Source organism: Lissotriton vulgaris, unplaced genomic scaffold (genome assembly GCF_964263255.1).
Source record: "Lissotriton vulgaris unplaced genomic scaffold, aLisVul1.2 SCAFFOLD_5947, whole genome shotgun sequence".
NCBI classification, from domain to species: domain Eukaryota; kingdom Metazoa; phylum Chordata; class Amphibia; order Caudata; family Salamandridae; genus Lissotriton; species Lissotriton vulgaris.
In genome coordinates this window covers 88470-111282 of record NW_028245129.1, presented here as the reverse complement: position 1 = coordinate 111282, position 22813 = coordinate 88470, and the positions used below count along the sequence as shown (strand labels likewise).

General features: G+C 41.4%; 1 protein-coding gene across 1 annotated transcript in view; it reads left to right on the top strand.

The window, feature by feature from the left end:
- Positions 1-895: 895 nt before the first annotated feature.
- Positions 896-22813, top strand: part of VPS25 (vacuolar protein sorting 25 homolog) — a 54156-nt gene continuing 32238 nt past the window's right edge. The window contains exons 1-2 of the mRNA XM_086949016.1: positions 896-1049; positions 18794-18939. Coding sequence (XP_086805142.1) covers positions 1003-1049; positions 18794-18939 — 193 coding nt within the window. The 5' untranslated portion in view covers positions 896-1002. The remainder of the gene's footprint in view (positions 1050-18793; positions 18940-22813) is intronic.

The following is a 22813-nucleotide window of genomic DNA, read 5'->3' as shown; positions in this document are numbered from 1 at the left end:
TGGCATAGCCAATAGGTCTCGCCTTTGGGACCTTATAAGTGTTTAGTTATACAGCACAATATCCTTGGTGCAACATCATCAAGTGTTGCATAGCTAAACACTTATAAGTTTCCAAAGGTGAGACCTATTGGCTATGTCAATGTTTGTTTTTTGTGGCTTGTGCCCTGCCCGTAACCAATATGCGAAGAACTGTTAGCTAAATTAATTTGGTATGTTTAAAACAGGAGCGAAAAGCATCCTTTTGCCTTTGAATATGACAGCTCTGTCGAGTTCATTGGTGGGAAATTGTAATCCAGTAAAATACCTCCCTCAACTCAATATACTAAATTGAATATATGCGGTTCTTTTTTTAAAGGTGAATGTGATTTAGTTTATACAAAAACCGCTACATATACGTGAGAAAAGTAACAGACTAACCAAAAGGAAATGTGTTTTACAGGTGCGGTTCTACACGTACCATTCCTTCCCTGAGAAGGTCGTTCTAAGATGGCCACCAAGTTACCTACCGGTTTAGGAACTAGCATTGCCTAATAGTTTTCATTGTTCAATGTTACTTGGCGTTCGTTACCAACTTAAATAACTTACATTTTTCATATTTGTGCCTCCTTTATACCAAGTATTGGTAATGTAATACATTGTTCGCTTTGATTTACCTTTTTAAATCAATTTAATTTGGTCGGCAATGGTTATTCGCACTGAGAGAGAAAGAGGCTGAACAGCTTCCCCTACTGATTAAATAAACATCCCATGCTGCATTTATTATAGACTGAGAACATGAAAGGTGGAAAACTAAAGGCACTGTCTCTCCGAGACCGTAACGAATTATGTTCCAAGATGGCCGCTGGGATGACGTTTATCGTGTTAACAGTTTAGTTCCTCGTCGGTGTCCATTGCAGCACACAAGTGGTAGGAACCGACTGTTCGCGGAACCTTCCAGCCCAAGCTCCGACTGTGGTCCGTTGTGTCCGGGGCACTTCCGGGAGCTCCCAGCGGCGGGCGGAGATGGGGTTTGAGTGGCCCTGGCAGTACAGCTTCCCCCCGTTTTTCACGTGAGTGCCGGGGTGGAGAGTTCATGTGACACATTGACCCTGAGTTGACCCTCGGGCCGGTAGGGCTACTTCGTTATGGAGAGGGCGGATCCACCCTGTCCTCTCAACCAGGAAGTGACAGAGAACAGCCCCCTTTAAACATGATAGTAGGGGAGTCCTGAGTAAGTGACAGAGCAATAAGTTGGGTATATCCCCGAGTACGCTCTAAGTGACGCCCAGTGTAAAAGTGTGGGGAATTTCTGTTTAAGTGAGATGGGTCAATCTATGAACAACTGAAAAGGAGCGTATCGCTGGGGAGCTTTGGGGACACTCCATTGTAGTAGTTATAGGCCCGTCTCCTAGGAACACCGAAGGATTGAAACCCTATATGCTATAAGATGCCAGGCAGTGCTTTAAATGGAAAAAAATAAGTGCAGGTACTCACCAAAAGGAGCAGTGGGCGGAGTTTAGGGAGGTGCTACGGTGCAAAAAGGGGCGGGGTTAGCTTTTTGACTTTGCCATGGTTGTATGCACTAAATCTGCATGCATATGTTAGAAAGTCGGATATGTATGTCCATTATTTATCTCACTAATAACTATATATATGGCACTTAGTAATAAGTGTTTATTACTACCCAAAAAAGCCTTTTTTAGCATCCTCAAAATAAGAAAAATTGAGGAAAAACTAGCAAGGTTCTAAATATGTGCCTTCCTGTTTGCAGGCAGGTCCTTGCTGCAGGTTCATAACTCACTGAGCTACATTACAAAGATGTTAACATTTGACCTGCAGGTTGCACACGGTTCTATGTATCAAAAGCAGTAATAAACTAAGCTATCTACATTAAAAAAAAACTAATCTGTGACTTACATGTTGCATGCTGTGCTTTCCAGCAGACACATTGATCCTCTATGCACTTTTATGGTAAGTTAAACCCTTGGTTAGAATGTACACAGATCTTTCTAGCAAGTGCATTAACCTCCAGAGTTATCCACTTTATTGGTACTTATGATGCACCGAGCTCACTTACTTATGGGAAGGACCTCCGTTTTCTGGTTCTCACGATTGGTGAATGCACACCTGCAAAAAGGGAGGAATTCATCTGGCACTATTTTCATTCTCGCTACTAGTGGGTGTTTCTGTCAAACCTGGAAACAAGAGTTGCTTTCTTAGAAACATACTGTGTATAACTTTAGTGAGCAGCATATTCTATCTCCCTATCTCCCTGCTACTGGATGAGAAATGCTGACACACAGATACTAGCGATATTGCAGTTGGTGGCTCACCCTTTCAACATTCCAATTTATGAGGTTGAAAAGGAGTGGTGGAAGGAGTAAACACTCTGCAGATGGGATATCCCAAAAAATAAAGTATCGACTGGGCTGATCTGGCTGCACTGTTTGTAATAAAAATACACACCATGATCCCAGGTGTGTTAATTCAGCTAATAGTTGATATTATATTCCTCATATACTTGCTATACTAAATACCAAGTTAATTCTTACATTAGCATTTGTGGATGAAATAAATATTAAAAAGAAAAGGCTTTTAAATCACGTTATAAATGGCAAGATGGTCTTTCTGAATCAAAATATGGCCAATGATGCAAAGTCCTGGTTAGGAGATGGAGCTTATTACAATTTAAATATGTTTTCTGTGCTTGTACCGCATAAATTGTACAGACGATCACCTGGGAGCACACAACAAAATAAAAAAATTACGTTTTCCTGCTTTTGGCATTCGATCACCGTGTGCAATAAATTGCAACCATGAGTGTGAAGAACACGCACATACCTAGCCATGCAACACATTTAATGGCTTGCTATCTCTTCCAGTCAAATAGTTTGTTGATAGGACGCACTCTGCTGAAAACATGCCCACGTGAACACAGTAGCCTTCATTCCGCACCCCTCAAATATGCTTTAAACCCTCACTATATCGACTTTGAGTGCAACTCTTTCGATTAGTAACTGCCGCGCAGGACAACAGAATTAATTTCTTTTTTTTCGTTTATCACACGACAATGACAAGACTAGAAAAATTATGCAACAAATTCTAGAATCCTTGAAACTACCTGCTTCTTGAAATGGCTGCTGCTGAAAACAAACTCGGGATGAATGCCTATTTCAGAATCTTCAGTGCTCTCACCCCACCCACTCCATTCATGAGGTTGTGAAGAGTGTCACATTCACAGTCCACAAAGAAAGCGACAGTTACCTCTTTTAAGGTGAGCACCAGGTCGCGAGCTTGGTGTGCGATGCTTTAACATGTGGGTCCGTTGGAGCATAAACCCACTTTTAAAAGAAACGCTGCCTGCTGGTCAGTGATAACTAACATTTTCAACCACAGACAAACACACAAAGTGTAGGCAATTCACATGTGTGGCAATAGTGAAAGCATTAGCAAACCTTCTTTTGTTCTGTCCACGGAATATTCTATCCTAGACAGTGCGTCCCACCGCCACCCATTTGTTTGTACAGCCCCTTCTCAGCCCCACTGTGAAAGATCAGTGGATAAGATAACCACTCTGCAGACCCCCCTCCCTCCCCGCTGTGAAGACTTCCAAAGCAGCTCACGCTGGGTCCTGGTGACAAGAACTCCAGTGATTCATTCCCTGCAGTGCTCGTTAAAGGGGCTGCCCTGGTATTAGTTGACGGATGAAAGGAGCGCAGCCTGGGTTAAGATCGGGTCCCATGAGTACTGGTACTCTCCTTTGTGCTAGGAAAAGTGCCGGTACTCAAGAGGAGAAAATGAAAAAGTGCCGGTACTCAGTACCGGTGAGTACCGGCCCATTTAAAGCACTGATGCCAGGAGGGTGTAACACCATACTTAGGCAAAACAGGCGTCTACCAGCCTAAGTATAAACTAAAGTCTGGGATGGAGCCCTTTCACTAGATCTCAGGGTTTCATAAGTATCTCTACAAACAGAACGTATCAGCGCATAACATTGGATTTACTCAGTTGAGCTCAGCATAAACCCAGTGCACTTTTCTGTCCACGGAACTGCTCACATTGGGTTTGCTACATTGTGAATCGATAGCCCGCCACTTGGAACTTTAAAACTTAATTTTCAGTCCGCTGCATATCATTTAATTATTTGGAATTTCATGCAATAAGTACACAAGTACAGTAATTCAATGACGTTAGTTCCCCGTTCACAGTTTTAGCTGTTCTCAATAAAATTCCATAAAGCAACATTTCAAGCAACATGTTACAAATTCTGAACAAAGCGTGTGGAATTCGCATTTTTGCATATAAAGTAGGAAATCCAAGTTAAAACAAAGGGGATAACATTTACTATTGGTCAGCAGAAAAGAAAAAATCCCCATTATGATACACCCTCCTCTAATTTCTAGTTGCAGCAAGAAGCTATGCAGGATGCAGATACCCACGTGGAATACTTGTATCTTACAGCCCATAGAGGAAATCAGTGCGGAGGTGGCATTCCTTGGTGTGACACCTAGTAAAAGGAAGTGTAGTTCACTTTTAAATGTTTTCTGTATATCACATTAATATTTGCCCTATTGTCGTTGCTGTGCAGTATGTATATTTTTAGTGGACAGTAAGTAATAAGAACTCTAGCGATGAACCTACAAGTAAACATAAATTGCAAACTATACACGAGGAACATAGTTTGATTAAGGATATTCAAACTAAAAGCATTTAAAAAAGTGAGACCACATGTTGCTCATAGACATTGAGAAAAAAACATTTTACTACATTCCTGTAGACTATTGTAAAAAACACTATGGACTTTTTATTTTTCAAATTATGGAAGGAGCTGAGATAGTGCAAGCCTATTTTTTAAATACTAGCATGGCTCCTAGTGCAACGAAAGACTTATTTTAAGAATAAAAGTAGGGACGGATTAGGGATTTCAAACATAAAACCTTTACCTGTAAGCATTTTCAGGTAATCATTGTACAGATACCTATGAAATGAAATTTTTATGCTGTGCATATGTGTTTTAACAACTAATAAAAAGATGGGATTCCTTGGAGAATGGGAATCCTTAAATCAGATGTAAATGGACACTACTGTTTGCTGGTTTAGTCAGCCCTCTAACCCAGGCATGTAGTTATGTTTGTACCGGTGTGATCTTTGGGATTCTGTGTCTCCCCCACCTCATTGAGAGATTGGCAAGAGGTGCAGAGTTAATAGATACAGGTTTAACCAAATTAATTTCGACAATTTAAATAGGTAATCAAACAGAATTTACATCTCCGGATGTATAGACATATTTATTTTATAGACGATCTTTTCAGTACCACCGTTCAAATCAATTCCATCCCTAGTCATTTATATAGCACTTTAAGCCCTAAACTGTAAATGCAGAACATAGTCAAATTAAGGGTATTCATACTATAAACATTTAGAAAAGTGAAACCAGAAGTTGCATGGAGAAGTTGTAGAAAAGTATCATATTCTTCTACAGTTTGGTAAGACTATAGAATTCGAATGTTTCGGGATATGACGGGAATGAGAGACAGTGGAACTCAGTTTTTAAAATATTGTCATGACTCCCAGTGCAACGAAAGGCTTATTTTAAGAATCCCTTCTACATCCAGAGAGCAATAACTATGTCCAGCTGGAGTAGGGCAACTAGATAAAAATAAAAGATGCTGCTTTCTATCAGCATGTTGATAAAGTGGTACGGTTGGTTGTGTAATTCATTCGGAAACTTTTTGACAAGATTGCAGGGTGGTAACAAGACGTTTATTCCTCCACACTGTTTACACACTTATTGAAGTACCACTAGTAAGGATTTATTACTGACAGCAGGAGTCTCTTTTGCTGATAGGCAATTACCCAATATTTCAGGTATACTGGAGATTTTCCAAACAACATTTTGTGTTTCAGGGTGGTACCTAAATATGTCTATAAGACGATATGTCTATAAGAATTGGGGATATGCGCATGACTTCAGGCATGCTCTTAACAGTACTTGCTGTCTGGTAAAACTGGGTATCATTGATGTCAGCTTGTTACACCCTGTGTTGACCTAACCTTAATAATAAAGTAAAATGCAAACGTTTTGTTTTTTTCTAATGATTAATTCATTTTTTCCAGTTTTGAGGAGAACTAAGTTCCTATATATATATTACTATGTCCAACTCTCTAAAAGAAGGCGGACCAGACAAATAAATGTTCCGTTTTAGTTTTTCAGCATCAGTTCCAAATTATTCTTATTACTGTGTTTACAACCTGAGCTGAATACAAATTGACAATTAGTTCCAAGGCTTCAGGGATAAACCGAATGCCATCCCACCAGAACAACACATAATAGGCATATTTGGAATATACAGTTTAGCCCCCTATATCTGAAAATCCGAGTACTGGCTGTATATTCTAACTAGTAGCCTTGTTAATTCAAAGTCCTGTGTTGTTCCAGCATTCAAAACAACTGTTGTTGTATGTCATTAATAAAACCTTTCCAAACCTTGTGTTAAAACCATGGAGAACTTTAGAACTACGCCAAAGCCAAATTTGAAGTCCTATGGTCAAAAGCCTTTTCAGATTCTAGCTTGAAACGGTCAGCCAGTAAGATATTCCATGTGATCCTACACATTTTTCTTAACGCTGTGCTGTTCTTAGCAAAATCTGATTGGTCTGTGTATATGAGACCATTATGAAATCCATGTTTACATATTTTAATACATGTGTTTAATAATTCACAGTGCCCTTAGTAATCAGCTCAATTAAAATACCCACCTCCACAAATTACATGGTTAATGCCAGTTACAAATTGCTAATCCCCTTATCTCAGTACCTGTTTTCTTACGAGATAGCATATTATTAAAGTTTTCATCTTTATGAATTTTTCCTCATATGATTCCATATCCCTGCCAATAAGCTCTCAATTACCTTTATCTGTTATTATTCCCCTTAGGCATATCCCATCAGGCCAGCTCTCTGTCAGCCACTTCAGAAGTCAGTTGTTTACATTTCTCACAGTTCTTTATTTTATTCTCAAATTTGTGTCTGCTCAGTATTAATCTTGACCTTCCCACTTACTCCCCTCTCTCCATTTCCCACACTTTGTAGTCTATCTCTAGAGAGTTCTGATTTGTTTTACATAGTACTTTTTCCTACTAAGTAGTATTTTTGTGAGAAACAGAAAATTACAGTTTGTCTTGCGTATAGGTTGTTTAGCTTGTCTCATTGTCGTTTCAGCTCTTAAAATATATTTTTGTTAATTTTGCAGAGAAGGATGCAAGAAAAAACTAAACTAATACTATGCAGAGTAAACTGTTTTTCCCTGGTCAAGGAGCAGGAAGCAAACAAAAGGAAATGCATTTATCAGTATACAAAGTTATAAAACTCTACAATCAATAACGGACAGCAAAGATTGTGTTCCTTCCAGTATTCAGTATAAATAGTAACCAGTATGAGAGTTGATAACAGTCAAATATATCACTTAATAAACAATCACACAATTTGGCCTAGATTCTATGCTGGCATAGTACCAGGCGGTTATAGCAGATTCTTACATGCATTCTCCAGTCAGACGGATTTGACTCTAGTTTACTACCTCGTCTTGTCGTGACATGTGAATAGCTTCTGCTTTCCCCATTCTGATACATCTGTGAGCTACTCATCTTTCCCTACTAGGACCAACGTGAAGGCCTTCGAATTCTTTCAAACCTTGTTTTTCTTTGATTCAATGTGTGCAACTAAGAGGCACACCTGTGGATTATATGGTACTGCCATAACCTGCCCCTCCCCAGGTCTACTAACAATAGCCTTCCAGTTCTCTAAAACCTTTTAGAAGTCCCAGATTGAGTGTTCAAATGTGGCTTTTTGTGCTCCAACGCAGAGCATCCATTAGCTCTTGGAGGGATTTATTTTATGCAGCTTGCATGGGGTCAAATATAAATTGTATGACTTTGAATCTGGTATTTCTTCAGACCTTCTTGAAGAATGTCCATGCTTTAGCCCATAATATTTCTATGATCTCCCCTGAATAGTGTGTCACCTCACAGGCCAATAGTATTGGAGTTTTCATCTTGAAAGATGAGTGGATAATCCCACACAACACAGAAACCTCACTCTCTGACCTAGTTCCTGCCTGCCGGGCCACCAACGTATTTGAGACCCAGGGAGCATTTGAGAATGAGCTTGATGTCGCCTTGGAGACTTTCACCAATATTCTGAGCTGAGAAACTGAACAGACTCCAAACCAAAAGCTTTGCCTGTTATCATGGGCTCTTTCACTTATCAGTGAAGAAAAGGATACTATTCTGGGGCAGTGTCCATTCTTCCTATTCCAGAAAGGGAAAATGATTTCCAGTGTTGTGGATCAGGCAGCAACACAGCCTGGTGACGCTTTGCCTTTGATGGCATTTACAAGCTAATGTAACAAGATGCAGAGTGGAAAATGCAACTGTGTCAGAGGATCACAGATTATTCCTCAAGTGCACCTCCATCTAACAAACTCTTGAACAGTGTAGTCAAGAGAAAAAGGAAACAGTAAATTGGAGTTGCGCAATAAAGCACCATCCTCATATCTCCGGTTCATCGTTTCGAGTCTCCCCTGTGAGCCCCCTAGTAGTTACGTAAGTATGCTATCTATTTCTTAAGTAGTTTTCTCAGCAAGACATACACGAAACCCTGATAGACATAGAATTATTATGGTAGGATCAGCAATTGTGATTGTTTTTGTAAGAGATAGCTCAAGGGTTGTCTAGAAGTCCATAGACTTTCTCAAGCCGGCCCTTAAACCATCACGTTTAATTTACAGGACCTTTCTTCTGAGTGGAAAACCATGAACAATCGTTTCCTATGATAATGGCAGAATAGTAACTACATCTCTCCCAACCCAGGCTAGAGAGCTTACAAAGAAAAGAACAGACTTGTCCCAGTTCATTTTTATGCTAGAAAGCATACCGAAACTCTGACTACTCCCAATAAATTAGGCACACTAGCATAGCTGTAAATTATGCTGCAGAAGTGGGACTAGTGCCCAGGGGGAAAATGGGCCCACATTAGCCACGTTATCACTGCCTTTACTACTCAACCACGTGCTGAGAGGTGTGGGGTATTTTTCTTCCTTCCAGTAAGGCCCATGACCCCTTGCCAGTTCACTTCTTAGGCACTCTAGACTACGATATAGGTCATTTAAATAAAACAACATCTTGCCCGCATATAGTGTCATAACCTAGTCTCTGTAGTCATCCAACCACCGAAAACAATCCTTTCTACTCGGCCAACAGGTGTAGTGTGCTGTCACTAAGCCAAAAGTGAGTGAAGTTGGACAGAATTGCCTAGTCCCATTATCAGTTCCCAGGAGTCACCAACCCGCACACTAGTACCAATGCGAGCTAACTAATGGTTTAGCCTAGAGCAATTTTACCAATTTGATGTCTCATGGGCTATTGCCTAAATCAGCTTTAATAAATCATGGGCTATAGCCTACATCAGCATCTGGAATGCCAAAACACACTCCTTATATTCATGTTGGGGATTTATGTGAAATATAACCACATTCAACTGTAATATGTTAGCAGCCTGTAAGTACTGTGCTGAATAATCATTTTTTGTGAAAAATATTTTTTGGGGAAGTTGCAGATGAGACAATATACAAGACCTTAAGTAGGACAAAATGTGTACACAGCATCTTAAACAAAGCATTCAGTCATGCATGAAAATATGCATCCTGGCCCACGTCCTAGAACTTCTGGCAAAATTGTAAAAATGTGGAGATGGGATACAGTGCAAAAGAAGAGGGGGGGGGGTAAATAAAGGGGCTAGAGGGAGGGGCCGAAAGGAGGGGAGGGAAACCCACCATACTATTAATAACAGGAAGTAAACATAGTGTCACACATACAAAAAATATACCAGGAGTGCGAACACAGAATGCCTCAGCAGCAAGAAACATGCAATATTGAGGTACCCTTATGTAGGGTGCTAGACAACCGGGTCTGGCAAAAGAATATAGTAATACAGTCAGTAGGTTTGGAGCACGGTTCGTAAACCAAGGCAATATACAGGCCTGAAACAATGCACTTGTTATACCCCATTATTGTAGAAGGAGATTGGGTATACAATGTAATGCCCAGACTGTTCTTCAGCTGTGTACAAATTGATGGTGCCACCTGAACTGACAACGATGCAGGTGTGACTCTGTAGGTCTGTGAAAGGTTTGAACATGTCGTCTTTAACCATATCATAAGGAACAGCAAACCCCTATTAGATAACTAAAGGCAGGGGAAGGGTCGAAGTCCCATATATTCTGTCTGTTCTTTATTACGGTTTGAGTATTTATTGACCTCCAGTTTTCTCATGTAATTAGGTAAAACGTCCAATTTTTATACTTTCCTCCGGACCAAAAATAGCCATACATAAAGATTTCACAAAATGTCCCACAGTGCCGTTATGGAAGTCCATGCCCCCACAATCCCCATGGTTTTTCCAGCCGCTGTAGTCTTAGCAGTCGAGGCTAATTCCTTTCTGCTAGCAGGGATGTCCCGAATATCTCTTTGTTTTCTGTATAACTTTGTGAGTCGGCTCATATCCACCCACTCATTTATGTACTCAATGGATATAGGGAAGGAACATTGAGAAAAAGCCAGCTAAAATAAATGTCCTTTTGCTTACAGCTGTGTGGACCCAATCGACTTTGCAGACCGGTGATGTAAGTACTAGTCATATCCCTCCTTACCAGCCAGGCAAGAAGATTTTCTAATTTATCACCCTCTCTAACGAGGAGTTGCCCAAAGTTCCTACTTTGAGTTTGTTGCATGTAAAGTCAACACTGTTATCTTGGCTAAAAAAAGAGATTAGCATTATTTTAGCAGAGTTGCACATTCTATTTGTCAAGACGTAGGGACCCAAATCACAGAGAGTGGCAACTATAATGTCCCTTCTCAAGAAATCTGCAGTCAGTCTGACCATATTGGTGAAGAAAGTCCCATCTCCTATTGTCCTTCACAGCCAAGGTTACCAAACGAATATTGACCATTCAGTTGCCGCCATATATTGAGTCTGATAGTATTTGGACCCTTCCCAGGTGAGTTTTCCACCGTTCATGGCACGGAATATGTGCTCACTGCAGCGCTAGATGATCTTTATCTAATCAAGGATGATCAGCAGTTATGTTTCTTGTTTATCTTCCCGCAACGTTTGACACTGTCTCCCACTCTAGCTAAGAGACTGGCTGAGGAAGGGGGCGGGAGCACTGTTGTGGCATGGCTGACATCTTTCCTTCAAGATATAACCCAAATGTTCTTACCAAGTATATTGGAGTTTGCTGGCAGAAATGTGCTGGTTACCCTACAGTTCCTTGATCAGTCTCATTCTGAACATCAATGAAAGAATTAAAAATATCTCATAAGTGCCTCTCCAGAACTGCTTGTAAAACCTGCGGCTTTTGTCCAGTTCCCCTTGAAAGTAGGTGAGGCATGCTAGCTTGATGCAGCCTAGGAAAAAAGTTTACCCTCCACCACATAGAATGTTCACCAGCCATTCTGTTTCAGGGCAAGCTACACACAGGCATCTGCCTATTTGTTTATCAGGCACATTGATGTAGCGCAAATGTAAAACAGGATACAAAAGAACGTCTTGCAAATTTTCATTAGCATTTGTGAAACAATTGATTATACAGTTCGATTCTTCTCAGAACAGTTCTATATTTTGGCTATTTTGAAATGTCAGCATCTTGTTACCAGTTCCTTGGGATTTTTTTGGGTCTAGCCTAGAGACCACGTTAGTTGTTTCGTGAGCTCCATTTTTCCTAAAAAAGAATAATATGAATATATGTGTATTTATATACAGAAATGTGCTCTCTTTATCCATTGGTATGTTCAAGTGCCATTCGCAGTTTACTTCTGCCCCCCCCCCCCCCCCCCGCACCCCACTTTAAGCAGACACAAGTGGCAGTATTTCAGCCCACTTTTTGCCATTGGCTTTCTTCACTGCGAGTAATGTAGTTTCTTTGTACACATGTGCACCTCTGCCTACAAAGTTGTCCATTTTACTGTTAGATCATGTAGGCAAATCTCTGCCTTCATATAATATATTTTTTTTTTGCAGTGGGTCATTTTTCACCTAATGGTGGCTAACGTGCCTGACATCTTCAAAGTGCATAGTTTACTTTGTATGACTTTTAATGTATATTTCATATGTTTGCAAAAAATTATGAAAACATCGCTGGTTTTCCATGGCCAGACCTATTGACTATGCCAGTTCTTGGTTTAATATGTCCCTCTTATGTTGGAGTGGTTCATTTGGCTAGATCACAGAAAGTGCAGTGAGCAAAAGCTATTTGGACAGAAGATTTCTGGTTGTGTTAGTTCATAAGTTTATAGATAAGCATCACCCTGCTTTGAATATTTACTAATTCCGGCTAGACAACTGAGTTTTTCCATCGCAGTAACGTGGCAAATCTTCACAAACTATAGTGCTTGGGTTGTGGATGTTTCCTTCCTATCACTGTGTGATTATACACCCTGTAGGGGTCGCGTTTTTGATTTTGTTAAGAGAAATAAATGGAGTAACCGATTTTTTGGGTGGAAATTTTACCTATCACTGTTAATCTGATGCTGCTCCACCATATGTGCAGGAGTTATGTTAGTTTTTTATAAAGTGCAATTTAAACTACCAAATTAACTGTTAAACCCTGATAGTAAAAGTGAGTAAGAACCTGAGTATACTTGGCAGAACCGATGAGTTTTAGTAATCTTTTAAACTTTGCAAGATCCTCCTAGTAGTTTATGGCTGACTGGAGACTTTCAATATTTGCCTTGCAGACCGAAAATGCACATGCCACATTATCTAGTTCTCTGACTTCTGGCATCTGATGTCAGACTTAGCGGACTGAATGCAGCACTTTTTAGGGAAGACATATTTTAAATCAATGTTTTACACAGATGGGCCTTTTCCAGAAACTTTTCTGTGGATCAAAGAAAGTTATTTAAATTGAACACTTGAAGCTAGTGCAGGGTATTCATAGCTGCAGGCACATGGTCCTGCTGGCCAGTGCAACAAAACGTGCGCTGCTGCATTCTGAAGATTTTGCAATCCACATCTCCAGTTGCTATCAATTTCCAGGTAGACACTACTTGATAAGTCAAGACCTGAACTTTCAGTCGCTATAAAGAATTACATTTTTGGGGGAAAGTTCAAAACGTATACATTTTTAATTTAGCAAGTATAATAGTAACAGTCAGAAGTCAATACTACAAAAACCTCATCCCTTCATTGAGAGCTTATTGTCTTGACTTCAGCAGAGGTTGCCCAAATGGTCGTATTAACTTGGGTCATACACCTAGAATCACACTGATCACCTAACTTCCGACTTGGTTGGATCCAGTTTTAAGTGATTTGCACTCATCCACCTATCCGTATTCAGCAGCTGATCACCAAACTTGTTTCTGTCTTCATATCTTGGGGGAGAGGGCTTATAAATCTCTCGAGAGCCATTGGCATAGTTATAATAAAGTAGGCTGCATAAAGTAAGGATCATCAAGCGATGCATGCACATAGTAAAAGAAAGTATCAAACGTGCTGTCCTCTGTACGAGCTAATAACTCAACAGGAAGGGTCCCCCCACTCACTCCATAGTCCTTCTAGTATAAAGCAGAATTTGCCGATTTCAGTTTATTACAAACACTAGAATAGTTAACCCCCAGTACTGCTCTTCTGTGCTGCCTCTTTTCAATAGAATATAATATTAGAGTATATTTTTCCAGATATTGGCTGAAAGCTAGTTTCCTAATTATTATTATAGTCTGATTTGTATTGCGCATGGCTGCCCCAGCGACAGGGCGTACCAGCGTCACCAAAGACCATAAGCGTCAGCCTAGAGGTAGAAGATTAAGGAGTTAGGCCAGGAAAAGCCAGGTCTTTATGGCTTTGCGAAATGCAAGATGGTTCTGAATAGATAGAAACAGGAAGCAAATTCCAAAGTTTGGCAGCAAGACTGCGAAAAGAACGGCCACTGGCTCTGATTTTAAAAACTGGAGGAATACTGACCAACGCTTGGTCACCGATCTTAAGGTGCGCCGAGGCACGTAAAACTGTAACAGTTTGGCCAACCCTAAAGGTGCCTGTTGGGTCAGAATCCTGTGCGACACACAAAGTGTCTTGATATGGATGCGCTTTTCAACAGGCAGCCAGCGTAGTTTAGGAAGGACATGGGAAACAGAGCAAGATTTCGGAAGTGGCACCAAAATGCGTGCCGCTGCATTCTGTATTCTCTGCAGATGCCTGATACTGGACTTATTAGCGCCAAGATAGAGGGAATTACCATAGTCCAGTCTAGATAAAATTGTCGCCTGGACAATGGTTTGACGCACATTAGGAGGGAAAAACCCCAATAAAGGTTTGAAGCCTCGCAGCAGCCCAAAACAAACCCCTGAAACTGCTTTCGATTGAATGTAAAAAGTAAGGCCCATGTCGAACCACACGCCCAGGTTCTTCACAGCCTCCTTGGGCGATGGGGCTGGTTTAAGACGATCCGGCCAGCACTGCTCGGACCTCAACTCCCGGTCCTTCCCGAACAATAAAACCTCAGACTTACTGGCGTTCAACTGCAAGCAGTTTGCCGCCATCCAGTCCGCAACCACTTGCAGGTCCTCTTTGAACTTGTCTAGCTTAACGCTAATTGAGTTTAGTTTCTTTAAAGCTAGTGTAATAAAATTGCAATATACTTAGCATTAGGTTCAGGAGTAAATGGGAACATCGGGAATTTGACTAAACCACTTGAGATGTGTTCACATTTCCTAAAAGAAATTAGACAGCCATCAGATTTTAAGATGAAGAGACCCACAATAGAGTTGTGCTACATGCAGTTTTTTCTTCACATGGCCAGCAATTAATAATGGCGAAGACATATGAGTGGGAGAATGTGGTTTGTTTTTCCTAAGGAGCTGTAACGGATAAGCCTGAGAACATTTTTCAGTGTGGTTTGCGAAACTGCATGGGTGTCCGTACAGATCGGATGGAAACGGTTATGGGCAGGACCAAATTCCATTTGTGAGTGTATTTCACAACTTATTCCAGGTGGTTTAGTGAGAGGAGACTCGGGAGACCAGTAATTAATCAGTTTCAATGTACTTGGCTTTGAGAGCATGAAGACGAGCTTTTAATGGTGATGAGATAATTCTCCAAGTTGACCGTCTCTTCCAGTGATTGCTCTCCGAGACAGAGGTGGATGTAGTTCGAGGAAACTGAGTTTGGATATCTCTGTACCTAGCATCTGGCAAATTGCTTAGTGGTGTCATGTGTTTTACACTACACTATATGCGGTAGGATAATGGTTTGTGCTCTATGTATGATCAAATGTGTTTCGTACCAATTTTAAGAGCGCGGATCTGCAGTTGATGCAGCCCAGCCACAGAACATGCTGGGTGTGTGTGCTCACCTTTGAATATCCACTGGAACTTGGCTTGTATGGAATGGTTGGTGCAAACTGAACCTTTGGTTCAGTTGGCAACGCAGTCATTTGACAGAGAGGTGTTAAGAATATATGCTAACAGTATCTAAAAATTTGGAGATCTGTGAGGGGAGTGGGGGGGGGGATGTTATCGCTTGCAAAAATACTCAGGGCAGATGAGCAGCTAGCGCCCACTGATTACTTCAAAAATCTCCAATTCTGACATGCCCTGCTCTTACACATAACAAAGGGTACCCCACTGGTAGAAGCGACACCACTAGAGGACAGGTTATTGACGGATTCTGTCGCTAAAGGGGCAACATCACTCATGTATAAAAAGCTGCTCAATAACCCCTCAGACATCTTTGGGGAATTAACAGGTGACTGGGAACATGATGTACATGAATTTGAAGTGGAGCAGTGGCAGGAGGCTCTAAGGGGCCCAAGAGAGATCGCTTTAAGGACAGGATTCAGACTTGTACAACTCCGAGAACGACCCTCAACAAAATGGGAAAAGTCTCCACACAAATGGGCGTCAGAAATTGTGGTCAGATTGTCTTCTTCTTTCATATTGTGTGGGAATGCCCGAAACTGCAGCATTACTCGACAACGCCGAAGGTACAGCTTCCTGAAACCCTTGCTAACGTTATATTTTGAAACATAGCTTGCACAAGTATAAGCAGCAATTTCTGGCAATAAACAGCACCTATCATAAGGGTTCACACTTTCAGATATGTAGAAGTGTACGTGACAGAAAAATGCCCTTTTTTAGTAATGTACAACATGTTCCCTTTTTAGAAATAAGTGACGAAAATGTTCTCTTTCAAAGGTACAAGATGTTCTGTTCTGAAAATGTACGAAACATAATGTTCTGAGAAGATTTCCTTCCGGTGTCCTAGAACACTTGTGGTTAAACCACCTGCCCTGAAAGGGCGTAGGCCAGCGTCATCATAGAACCCTAGTTCCTCAATTTTAGGTATATCAGGCCCAACCGTCAAATCTGAAACCAGAACTCTCCTGCGGATGCCTGGCATGACCGTGGTTTGTTCTCCGGCTAGCCGAAGTTATCTGAATTGGGACACCGACGCCTCACTCAGGTTGTGGATCTCCCAGGGCAGATAGCCTTTTTCTCTATCTCTAGATCTCTGATCCTTAAATTTCCTCTCTTTGCAGCTAGATCCCTGTATAGTAGACTTCTCAGCCATTAGGAGACTGATCTTACTCTTAGATAGTACCAGACACCGAAATTAATAGCAAAATGTTTCTTAGTCTAGTTAAATCTACTGGCTCCTTCTTCACCTTGGCCACAAGATTCAGGGTCCTGATAGAAATGTTTAAATTATTCTGCCCTTGGGCATTAGACTCCTATATCCTTATACTCAGTAGCGTAGGATCTATAATCATCTGTGATAGTGTTCTTCTAATATGTTTTATTCCTGTTTTGCCTTGAGATATTTTGAGCATTTGTCATCTATCATTCACTCCAGACAGGGCGAAGTCTGGATCATTTTTAGGACAGTGCATTTTAGCAAGTACTGATGTGCATTTATTTCTTCTGCCTGTCAATTGAAAAATAAAGTGCCACTCCAACTTGAGCGTCTGGTATCTTACATCTGTGTTCCTTCTTTCTCAGTGAAATGCTGTGTTGGTGATGTGTGATTTGCAACCACACCCAAGGTGGTGACCACTGACCGAAAGGGTCAAGACTTTCCCTTTCTCACTGTATTAACAATGTGGCAGGCCTGCTATTGTTGAAACTGCCAAGTGGTTTGTACAGAATGTATAGGGAATTGATACAATATAAAAATATCCAAAATTATGGATTGCGCTGGGCTTAATAGCGGCAAAGTGATACATAGCCAGATGATGGGAGCTCCCCGTAGGCTCCAGAAGTGCTGAGATGGGAAAAAAGTAATGGACTTGTGCATTCAAGTGGCGAAGGTGGTTTATGAGAGTAGAGGCTGCCCCAAGAAATGGGAGAAAATCTGGTCAGCATGGAAATACTATCGGGGATCTTCGCCGCTAGCTATCATGAAAGGAAATTAGCTTGGTCATGTAAATTCAAATGTATAATTGGTGACAGATGGTTATTGTACTTGGTGACAGATGTTTTTTTGTACTGGTTGTTAAAACTCAATAGAATTATTGATTAAAAAAAGAATGTTTGCTAACAATTATTAGTACATTAGTTCCGAATTTGGATTCGAACGACCATTGTCCCTTCAAATGTCACTGCTTTGTAAATCACTCTGAATAGCCGCAAATCATAATGGTGCATAAGAAATCAAACATAACAAGGAAGTTGAGCTGATATACTCTTGGATATTTGCTTTTAGTCTCATTTGAAGTGACTTTAAAATATTGTAAATGTGCTACAAATAACCTGTGACCTAGACAACTTTGAAAATTTGACAGATTATGTCCCAGCCAGTTATGTGAGCCTACATATCCCCAGTAACGTCTTGTATGGTGACCTGTAACAGTCATATGCAAAACAGCAAGGACTGCGAACTTTTGGGGTTCTTTTTCAATGCCATGATTTCATCACTATCCAGTATATTTATGTTGTAGAGTCATTCACATTAATAGAGACTTAAAACATAATTTGAAGGGTGCTTTACCCATTTTAGGCGATTGATTCACTTCGCTTTTGTGTTGAGCTCAAGCATGTTGCCTTGTGGCTACCTCGCAGCAAGGTGTTCTCCAAGTAAGGATTCTGTTCCATATTAATGGGTTACAGAAGAGAGGCCACAGGCCTTTACCTCTACTATGGTGCTTCTCTCTGCCCTCCTGCACAAGATTCATTGAAGAGAATGGCATTTGAGTAAGAGGAGAAACCTTTCTTGACTCAGTCTGCAGTACTAAGTCACAGCATGCTTTGTGGGAGTTGATCCTGTGTTCCCGTGGGGGCCTGAAGGTATATCCTGTGTTTGTGGTCAATTTATCTAAGGTTCAGGCAGAGTATGGCTGCTTGATTATATGTCTCAATTGAAGGGAAGGGTTGTTTTTATCACATTTCTTTACTGTAGAAGGTGGGACCGAAATTGAAATAAGCATACTCATCACTTACCATCCTTAATGAATTTAACATTTTGCCTTGACGTGATATTGATGGTGCAGGCTTGTACCTATGTGCTGATGAGGTTGGAAAAGGGATCTTGCAGAATTTGAAGTAGACGTTTGATAAAAGTGCTGTACCAGATGCCGTTATTCAGAGACTGTGAATTGGCCTTTAGCTACAATCATTGTTGTCTCCTGACTATTTCTTTACCGTATGTTGTATTCTGTGGAGTATGTGCACGCTTCTTTAAAAATAAGAAAATGCTGTGTTTCAGAATTATATAAACAGGGGATCTGCATTGGAAGATGACTGTTCTCTGTTTTCTCCCCTAGTTTGCAGCCTAATGTAGACACCCGGCAAAAGCAGCTAGCAGCATGGTGCTCCCTCGTTCTTTCTTACTGTCGACACAACAAACTCTTCAACATGACCATCTTGGAAGCTCAGGAGAGTCCCATCTTCAACAACAAGAAAATACAACGTATCTTTTTCTGTTTACATAACTGGGTATGGCTTCAGAGCAGGGACTTGAGAGTTTAGGCATCACCTAAGCAGGTTCTAAGAAACAAAGCTTGACTGCATGGTTTGGAGGAGAGGAGTGACAAATGAGAGATGAGTGGCACATTGGTGTACAGGAAAGTAAGTACATATAATCTTAAACACAGTGAATGAGATTAGTATATTTCTGTTTAACTGTGTTGAGATAGTAAGATAGACTTAAAAGGGAGATCTGGAGGCGAGAGGCCCGTCAAAAGCGTAATGATCTTATTTACAGGAATAATGGCCAAAGTATAGAACCACCTTTCAGGAATGGTCATGTTTTTGATATTTCTACTGTAACAACGAAGTCAGTACTGTAGGTCTTGTGCATCCACTTTAAGGATCTGTGTCCCCCCACCCCACCACTTAATTCAAATCATGATTATCAAAACATCTCCTGTAATCATAGAAATGATCCGTCAGTCATATGCAGCTTATCCCCAAAGTTCCACTATCAACTACATTGCCATTTACCTCAAAAAAGCCAATATTCTTCTCTGCCTGTAAAAATGCAAAAATGACAATCATCAATAGACGAAAACTGTCCACCCAGACTAAGTATAATCCTGTACTAGTCCTCACTTCCCATTACCTTATTCCAAACCGGTATTCTCCCAAGCGTGATCCAGACCGGCGACACTAGGCATTTCCAAATCCCGTGTGCACTGGTCGGTGTCACGGGAGCTCCTTTTAAATACAAGGCTGTCCGATCAGTGGTGGCAATCATTCCCGCCTCGCAGAGCAACCATAGTCTTCTCTTGGGTCCGCCAGTCTTGGTAACCAATAAAATCCATCCAGGAAAACTTATTATCTGGCGTCCAATAAAAAGTTAAGCAGTTGTATTTCCAGTGTAGGCTTAGCCAATCACCACACTCCTATTCCAAGCCAAGCGGTTCCCTCTCTGGTCCTCAACTACTCTCCGCCTACTTGAAGAGCAGAGACAAAATGAAACCAATATGTTTCTTGTGTGAATTGAACCAATCACAGTAATCTATCCATTTTCCTTCCAAACGGAGGAAAGGTTGAACCAGTTTGTTTCCTGTGTATGAACTGAACCAATCACAGTAATCTATCCATTTTCCTTCCAAACTGAGGAAAGGTTGAACCAGTTTGTTTCCTGTGTATGAACTGAACCAATCACAGTAATCTATCCATTTTCCTTCCAAATGGTGGAAAGGTTGAACCAGTTTGTTTTTAAGCATGCTCCCTCTCAAACCAACCCATAAAAAGGTTGGCGTAAGAGGGAGCAAACCTAGAGCCCATTGCAGTAGCCCTAATTTGATGAAACCAAGAATCCTCAAATAAGAAACATTTTTTGTCCGAATTAAGCCTGCCATTTCTACCAGCACATCAGAGTGTTCCCTAAGGCTCGCACTCCTGCTGCCTAGAAAATGTTTTATTGCTTGAATTCCCTTCTCCTGATGTATACATGTATAAAGCCCTACCACATCCATAGTTACCAGGGTGTATCCCTTCTCCCAAGTCACATCTTCTAGTTTGTTGAGGACATCCATAGTGTCCCTAATGTAGGACGGTAGATTGATCACTAGGGATTTTAAAAAGGCATCAACAAACTCGGACAAACGTTCCGTCATGCTTCAAATACCGGAGACAATTGGTCTCCCCGGTGGATTGGTCTGAGACTTGTGCACTTTAGGCAAAACATAAATAAGAGGAAAAGTGGGATTGACAATCTTAAAATATTTAAATTCTGCCTCATCCAATATCACCTCCTCCTTCCATGTAAACAATCTGTCATTAATCCGTGCAGAGGCTTCAATTATTGGATTTGCCTGTAACTTCACATAATATGTTGTATCTTGCAACTGTCGCTTAATTTCACCACTGTAATCAAGCCGGTTCATCACAACAATATTTCCACCTTTGTCAGCTGGCTGAATTAAAATACTGGTATCTGATTTCAAATTAAATAATGCTGCACGCTCTCCCCTCGTCAAATTGTCATTCAACCTATGTTTCTTACTGAGACTGAGATCTTGCAATTTAAGAAACTCTTCTAAAGTTTTTTTAGTGTATAAATCAATTGCTGTAAATTGAGTTCCCTGTGGGATGAATTTTGACTTGGGCCGGAGGCCACTAGAGAAACTGTAATCTGTGGCTATATTCAACAATGATGCAACTTCATCTTCCCTCCAAGTCCTCACCCTCAGTAGAGGACAATAGTAAATGAGTATTGCGTAAGTCATTAATTGACATTTCAGAATCTTTAATGGTAGTAGTACCAATGCCAACAGGCCTGTCATAATCAGCGAAAAAACTTTTCAATTTGAGTTTTCTAGCAAACTGAAACAGATTGATTTCCAAATAAGTGAAGTCACATCTGTACATTGGGCAAAAAGATACACAACGCTCCTTCAGCTGAAATAGTGACATATATATGTATGTGTATGTGTGCTTTTTAGGTCTCGCTCTCGAGACCTATTGTTGTTGAGATGCCTCTCAAGGGAGACAGACCAGGGCACACGCAGCGATTGTGGTCTGTGGATGCGCTTACACATACAGCCCCTGCTTTCGCTTGGCTCTCTCTCTCTCTCTCGCACACACGCACACACCCACACACACACACACACACTCACACATAGAGAACCCCCCGCCGCCGGCGCGTGCGCTCACACACACACGCACATACACATACACATCCCCTCCCTCTACCCCCCCTCACTCCCCCCTCGGCAGCGGGTCACTCTCGCGGCAGCAGGCTCCAATTCAGAGTCGGAGCTCGGCGTGTCTTCTCCGCGATATACAGCTTGCGCCGGGACAGCCGATGTGCACGCTCACGGCGACGACGTCTCGTGTGCTCCCACCGCGGTTTCGGTATCGCGCCCGGCGATCCTCAGCTTGTCTTCCCTGTTTTAACACCCCATCAGCTTCATTCTTGTTTAGGAAGATGTTGAGTTCTCTTTCACTCAGTCCATTTTCTGTACTAATAAGTTTTTTTATTTTTTATGTTGCAGTCCATTTAGTTCACCCCAGTTGCGATAACATAGGGACAGTTGCTTCAGTTCGTCCATGATACCCTTGCATCTCGTCTGCCGTAATGGGGTATTTCCGGAAGGTGCCACAGTGCCCAGCGAGCACGGTTGGGGCAGGCATTGTTTTCAGTAATATTATCTTTGTCAGACTGGGTGTGGTGCCAGCACATTGTTTGTGACTATAATCATCCGCCTTTTCTTTCTGGCTGGCGCGCGGCACTTGTTACCACCCTAGAAAGGGAAGTCTGGCGAGCTTTGGCCTCAGACTGTGACAGACACCGTCACGGGCAGAGCATGTGGGCCTCTTCCTAGTGTTAGTGACTCTGCTACATCACGGCTCAAGCTTCAGCTCTCTGTTTTCACACGGAGTATATGTACTTTCACTGATTATACACGAAGCCAAGTGGGTATGCCTGTTCTCGCGGTTTTTGTGCCAGATATGCCTGGCCTCAGGTGTTGTATACAGAATATCTACTCGCGCCGTTTGGACGCCCATTGTGTATTATGAAATATTGCATGCTGTGTCTGCTTTTACATGCTTGTGTGCTAAGTCTCAGCTTGTGCGTGTGTGTACACACCGCGGGCCTGCCCTCACCACATGTATCCTTGTGATTCAGCTGACAGCAGCTCTCTAATTGAGGTGCCAACTCATGCACAGGTAGTGGTGCTGTGTTATATGTACGGTGCACCCGGGTACATGCAGAATATTTGAAAATTAGTATTTACTAAGTTATAACGGTTCAGCTGGTATGTAGCCCAGTGTGTATAGTAGATGTGTCACCCCAGTGTGTATAGTAGATGTGTCACCCCAGTGTGTATAGT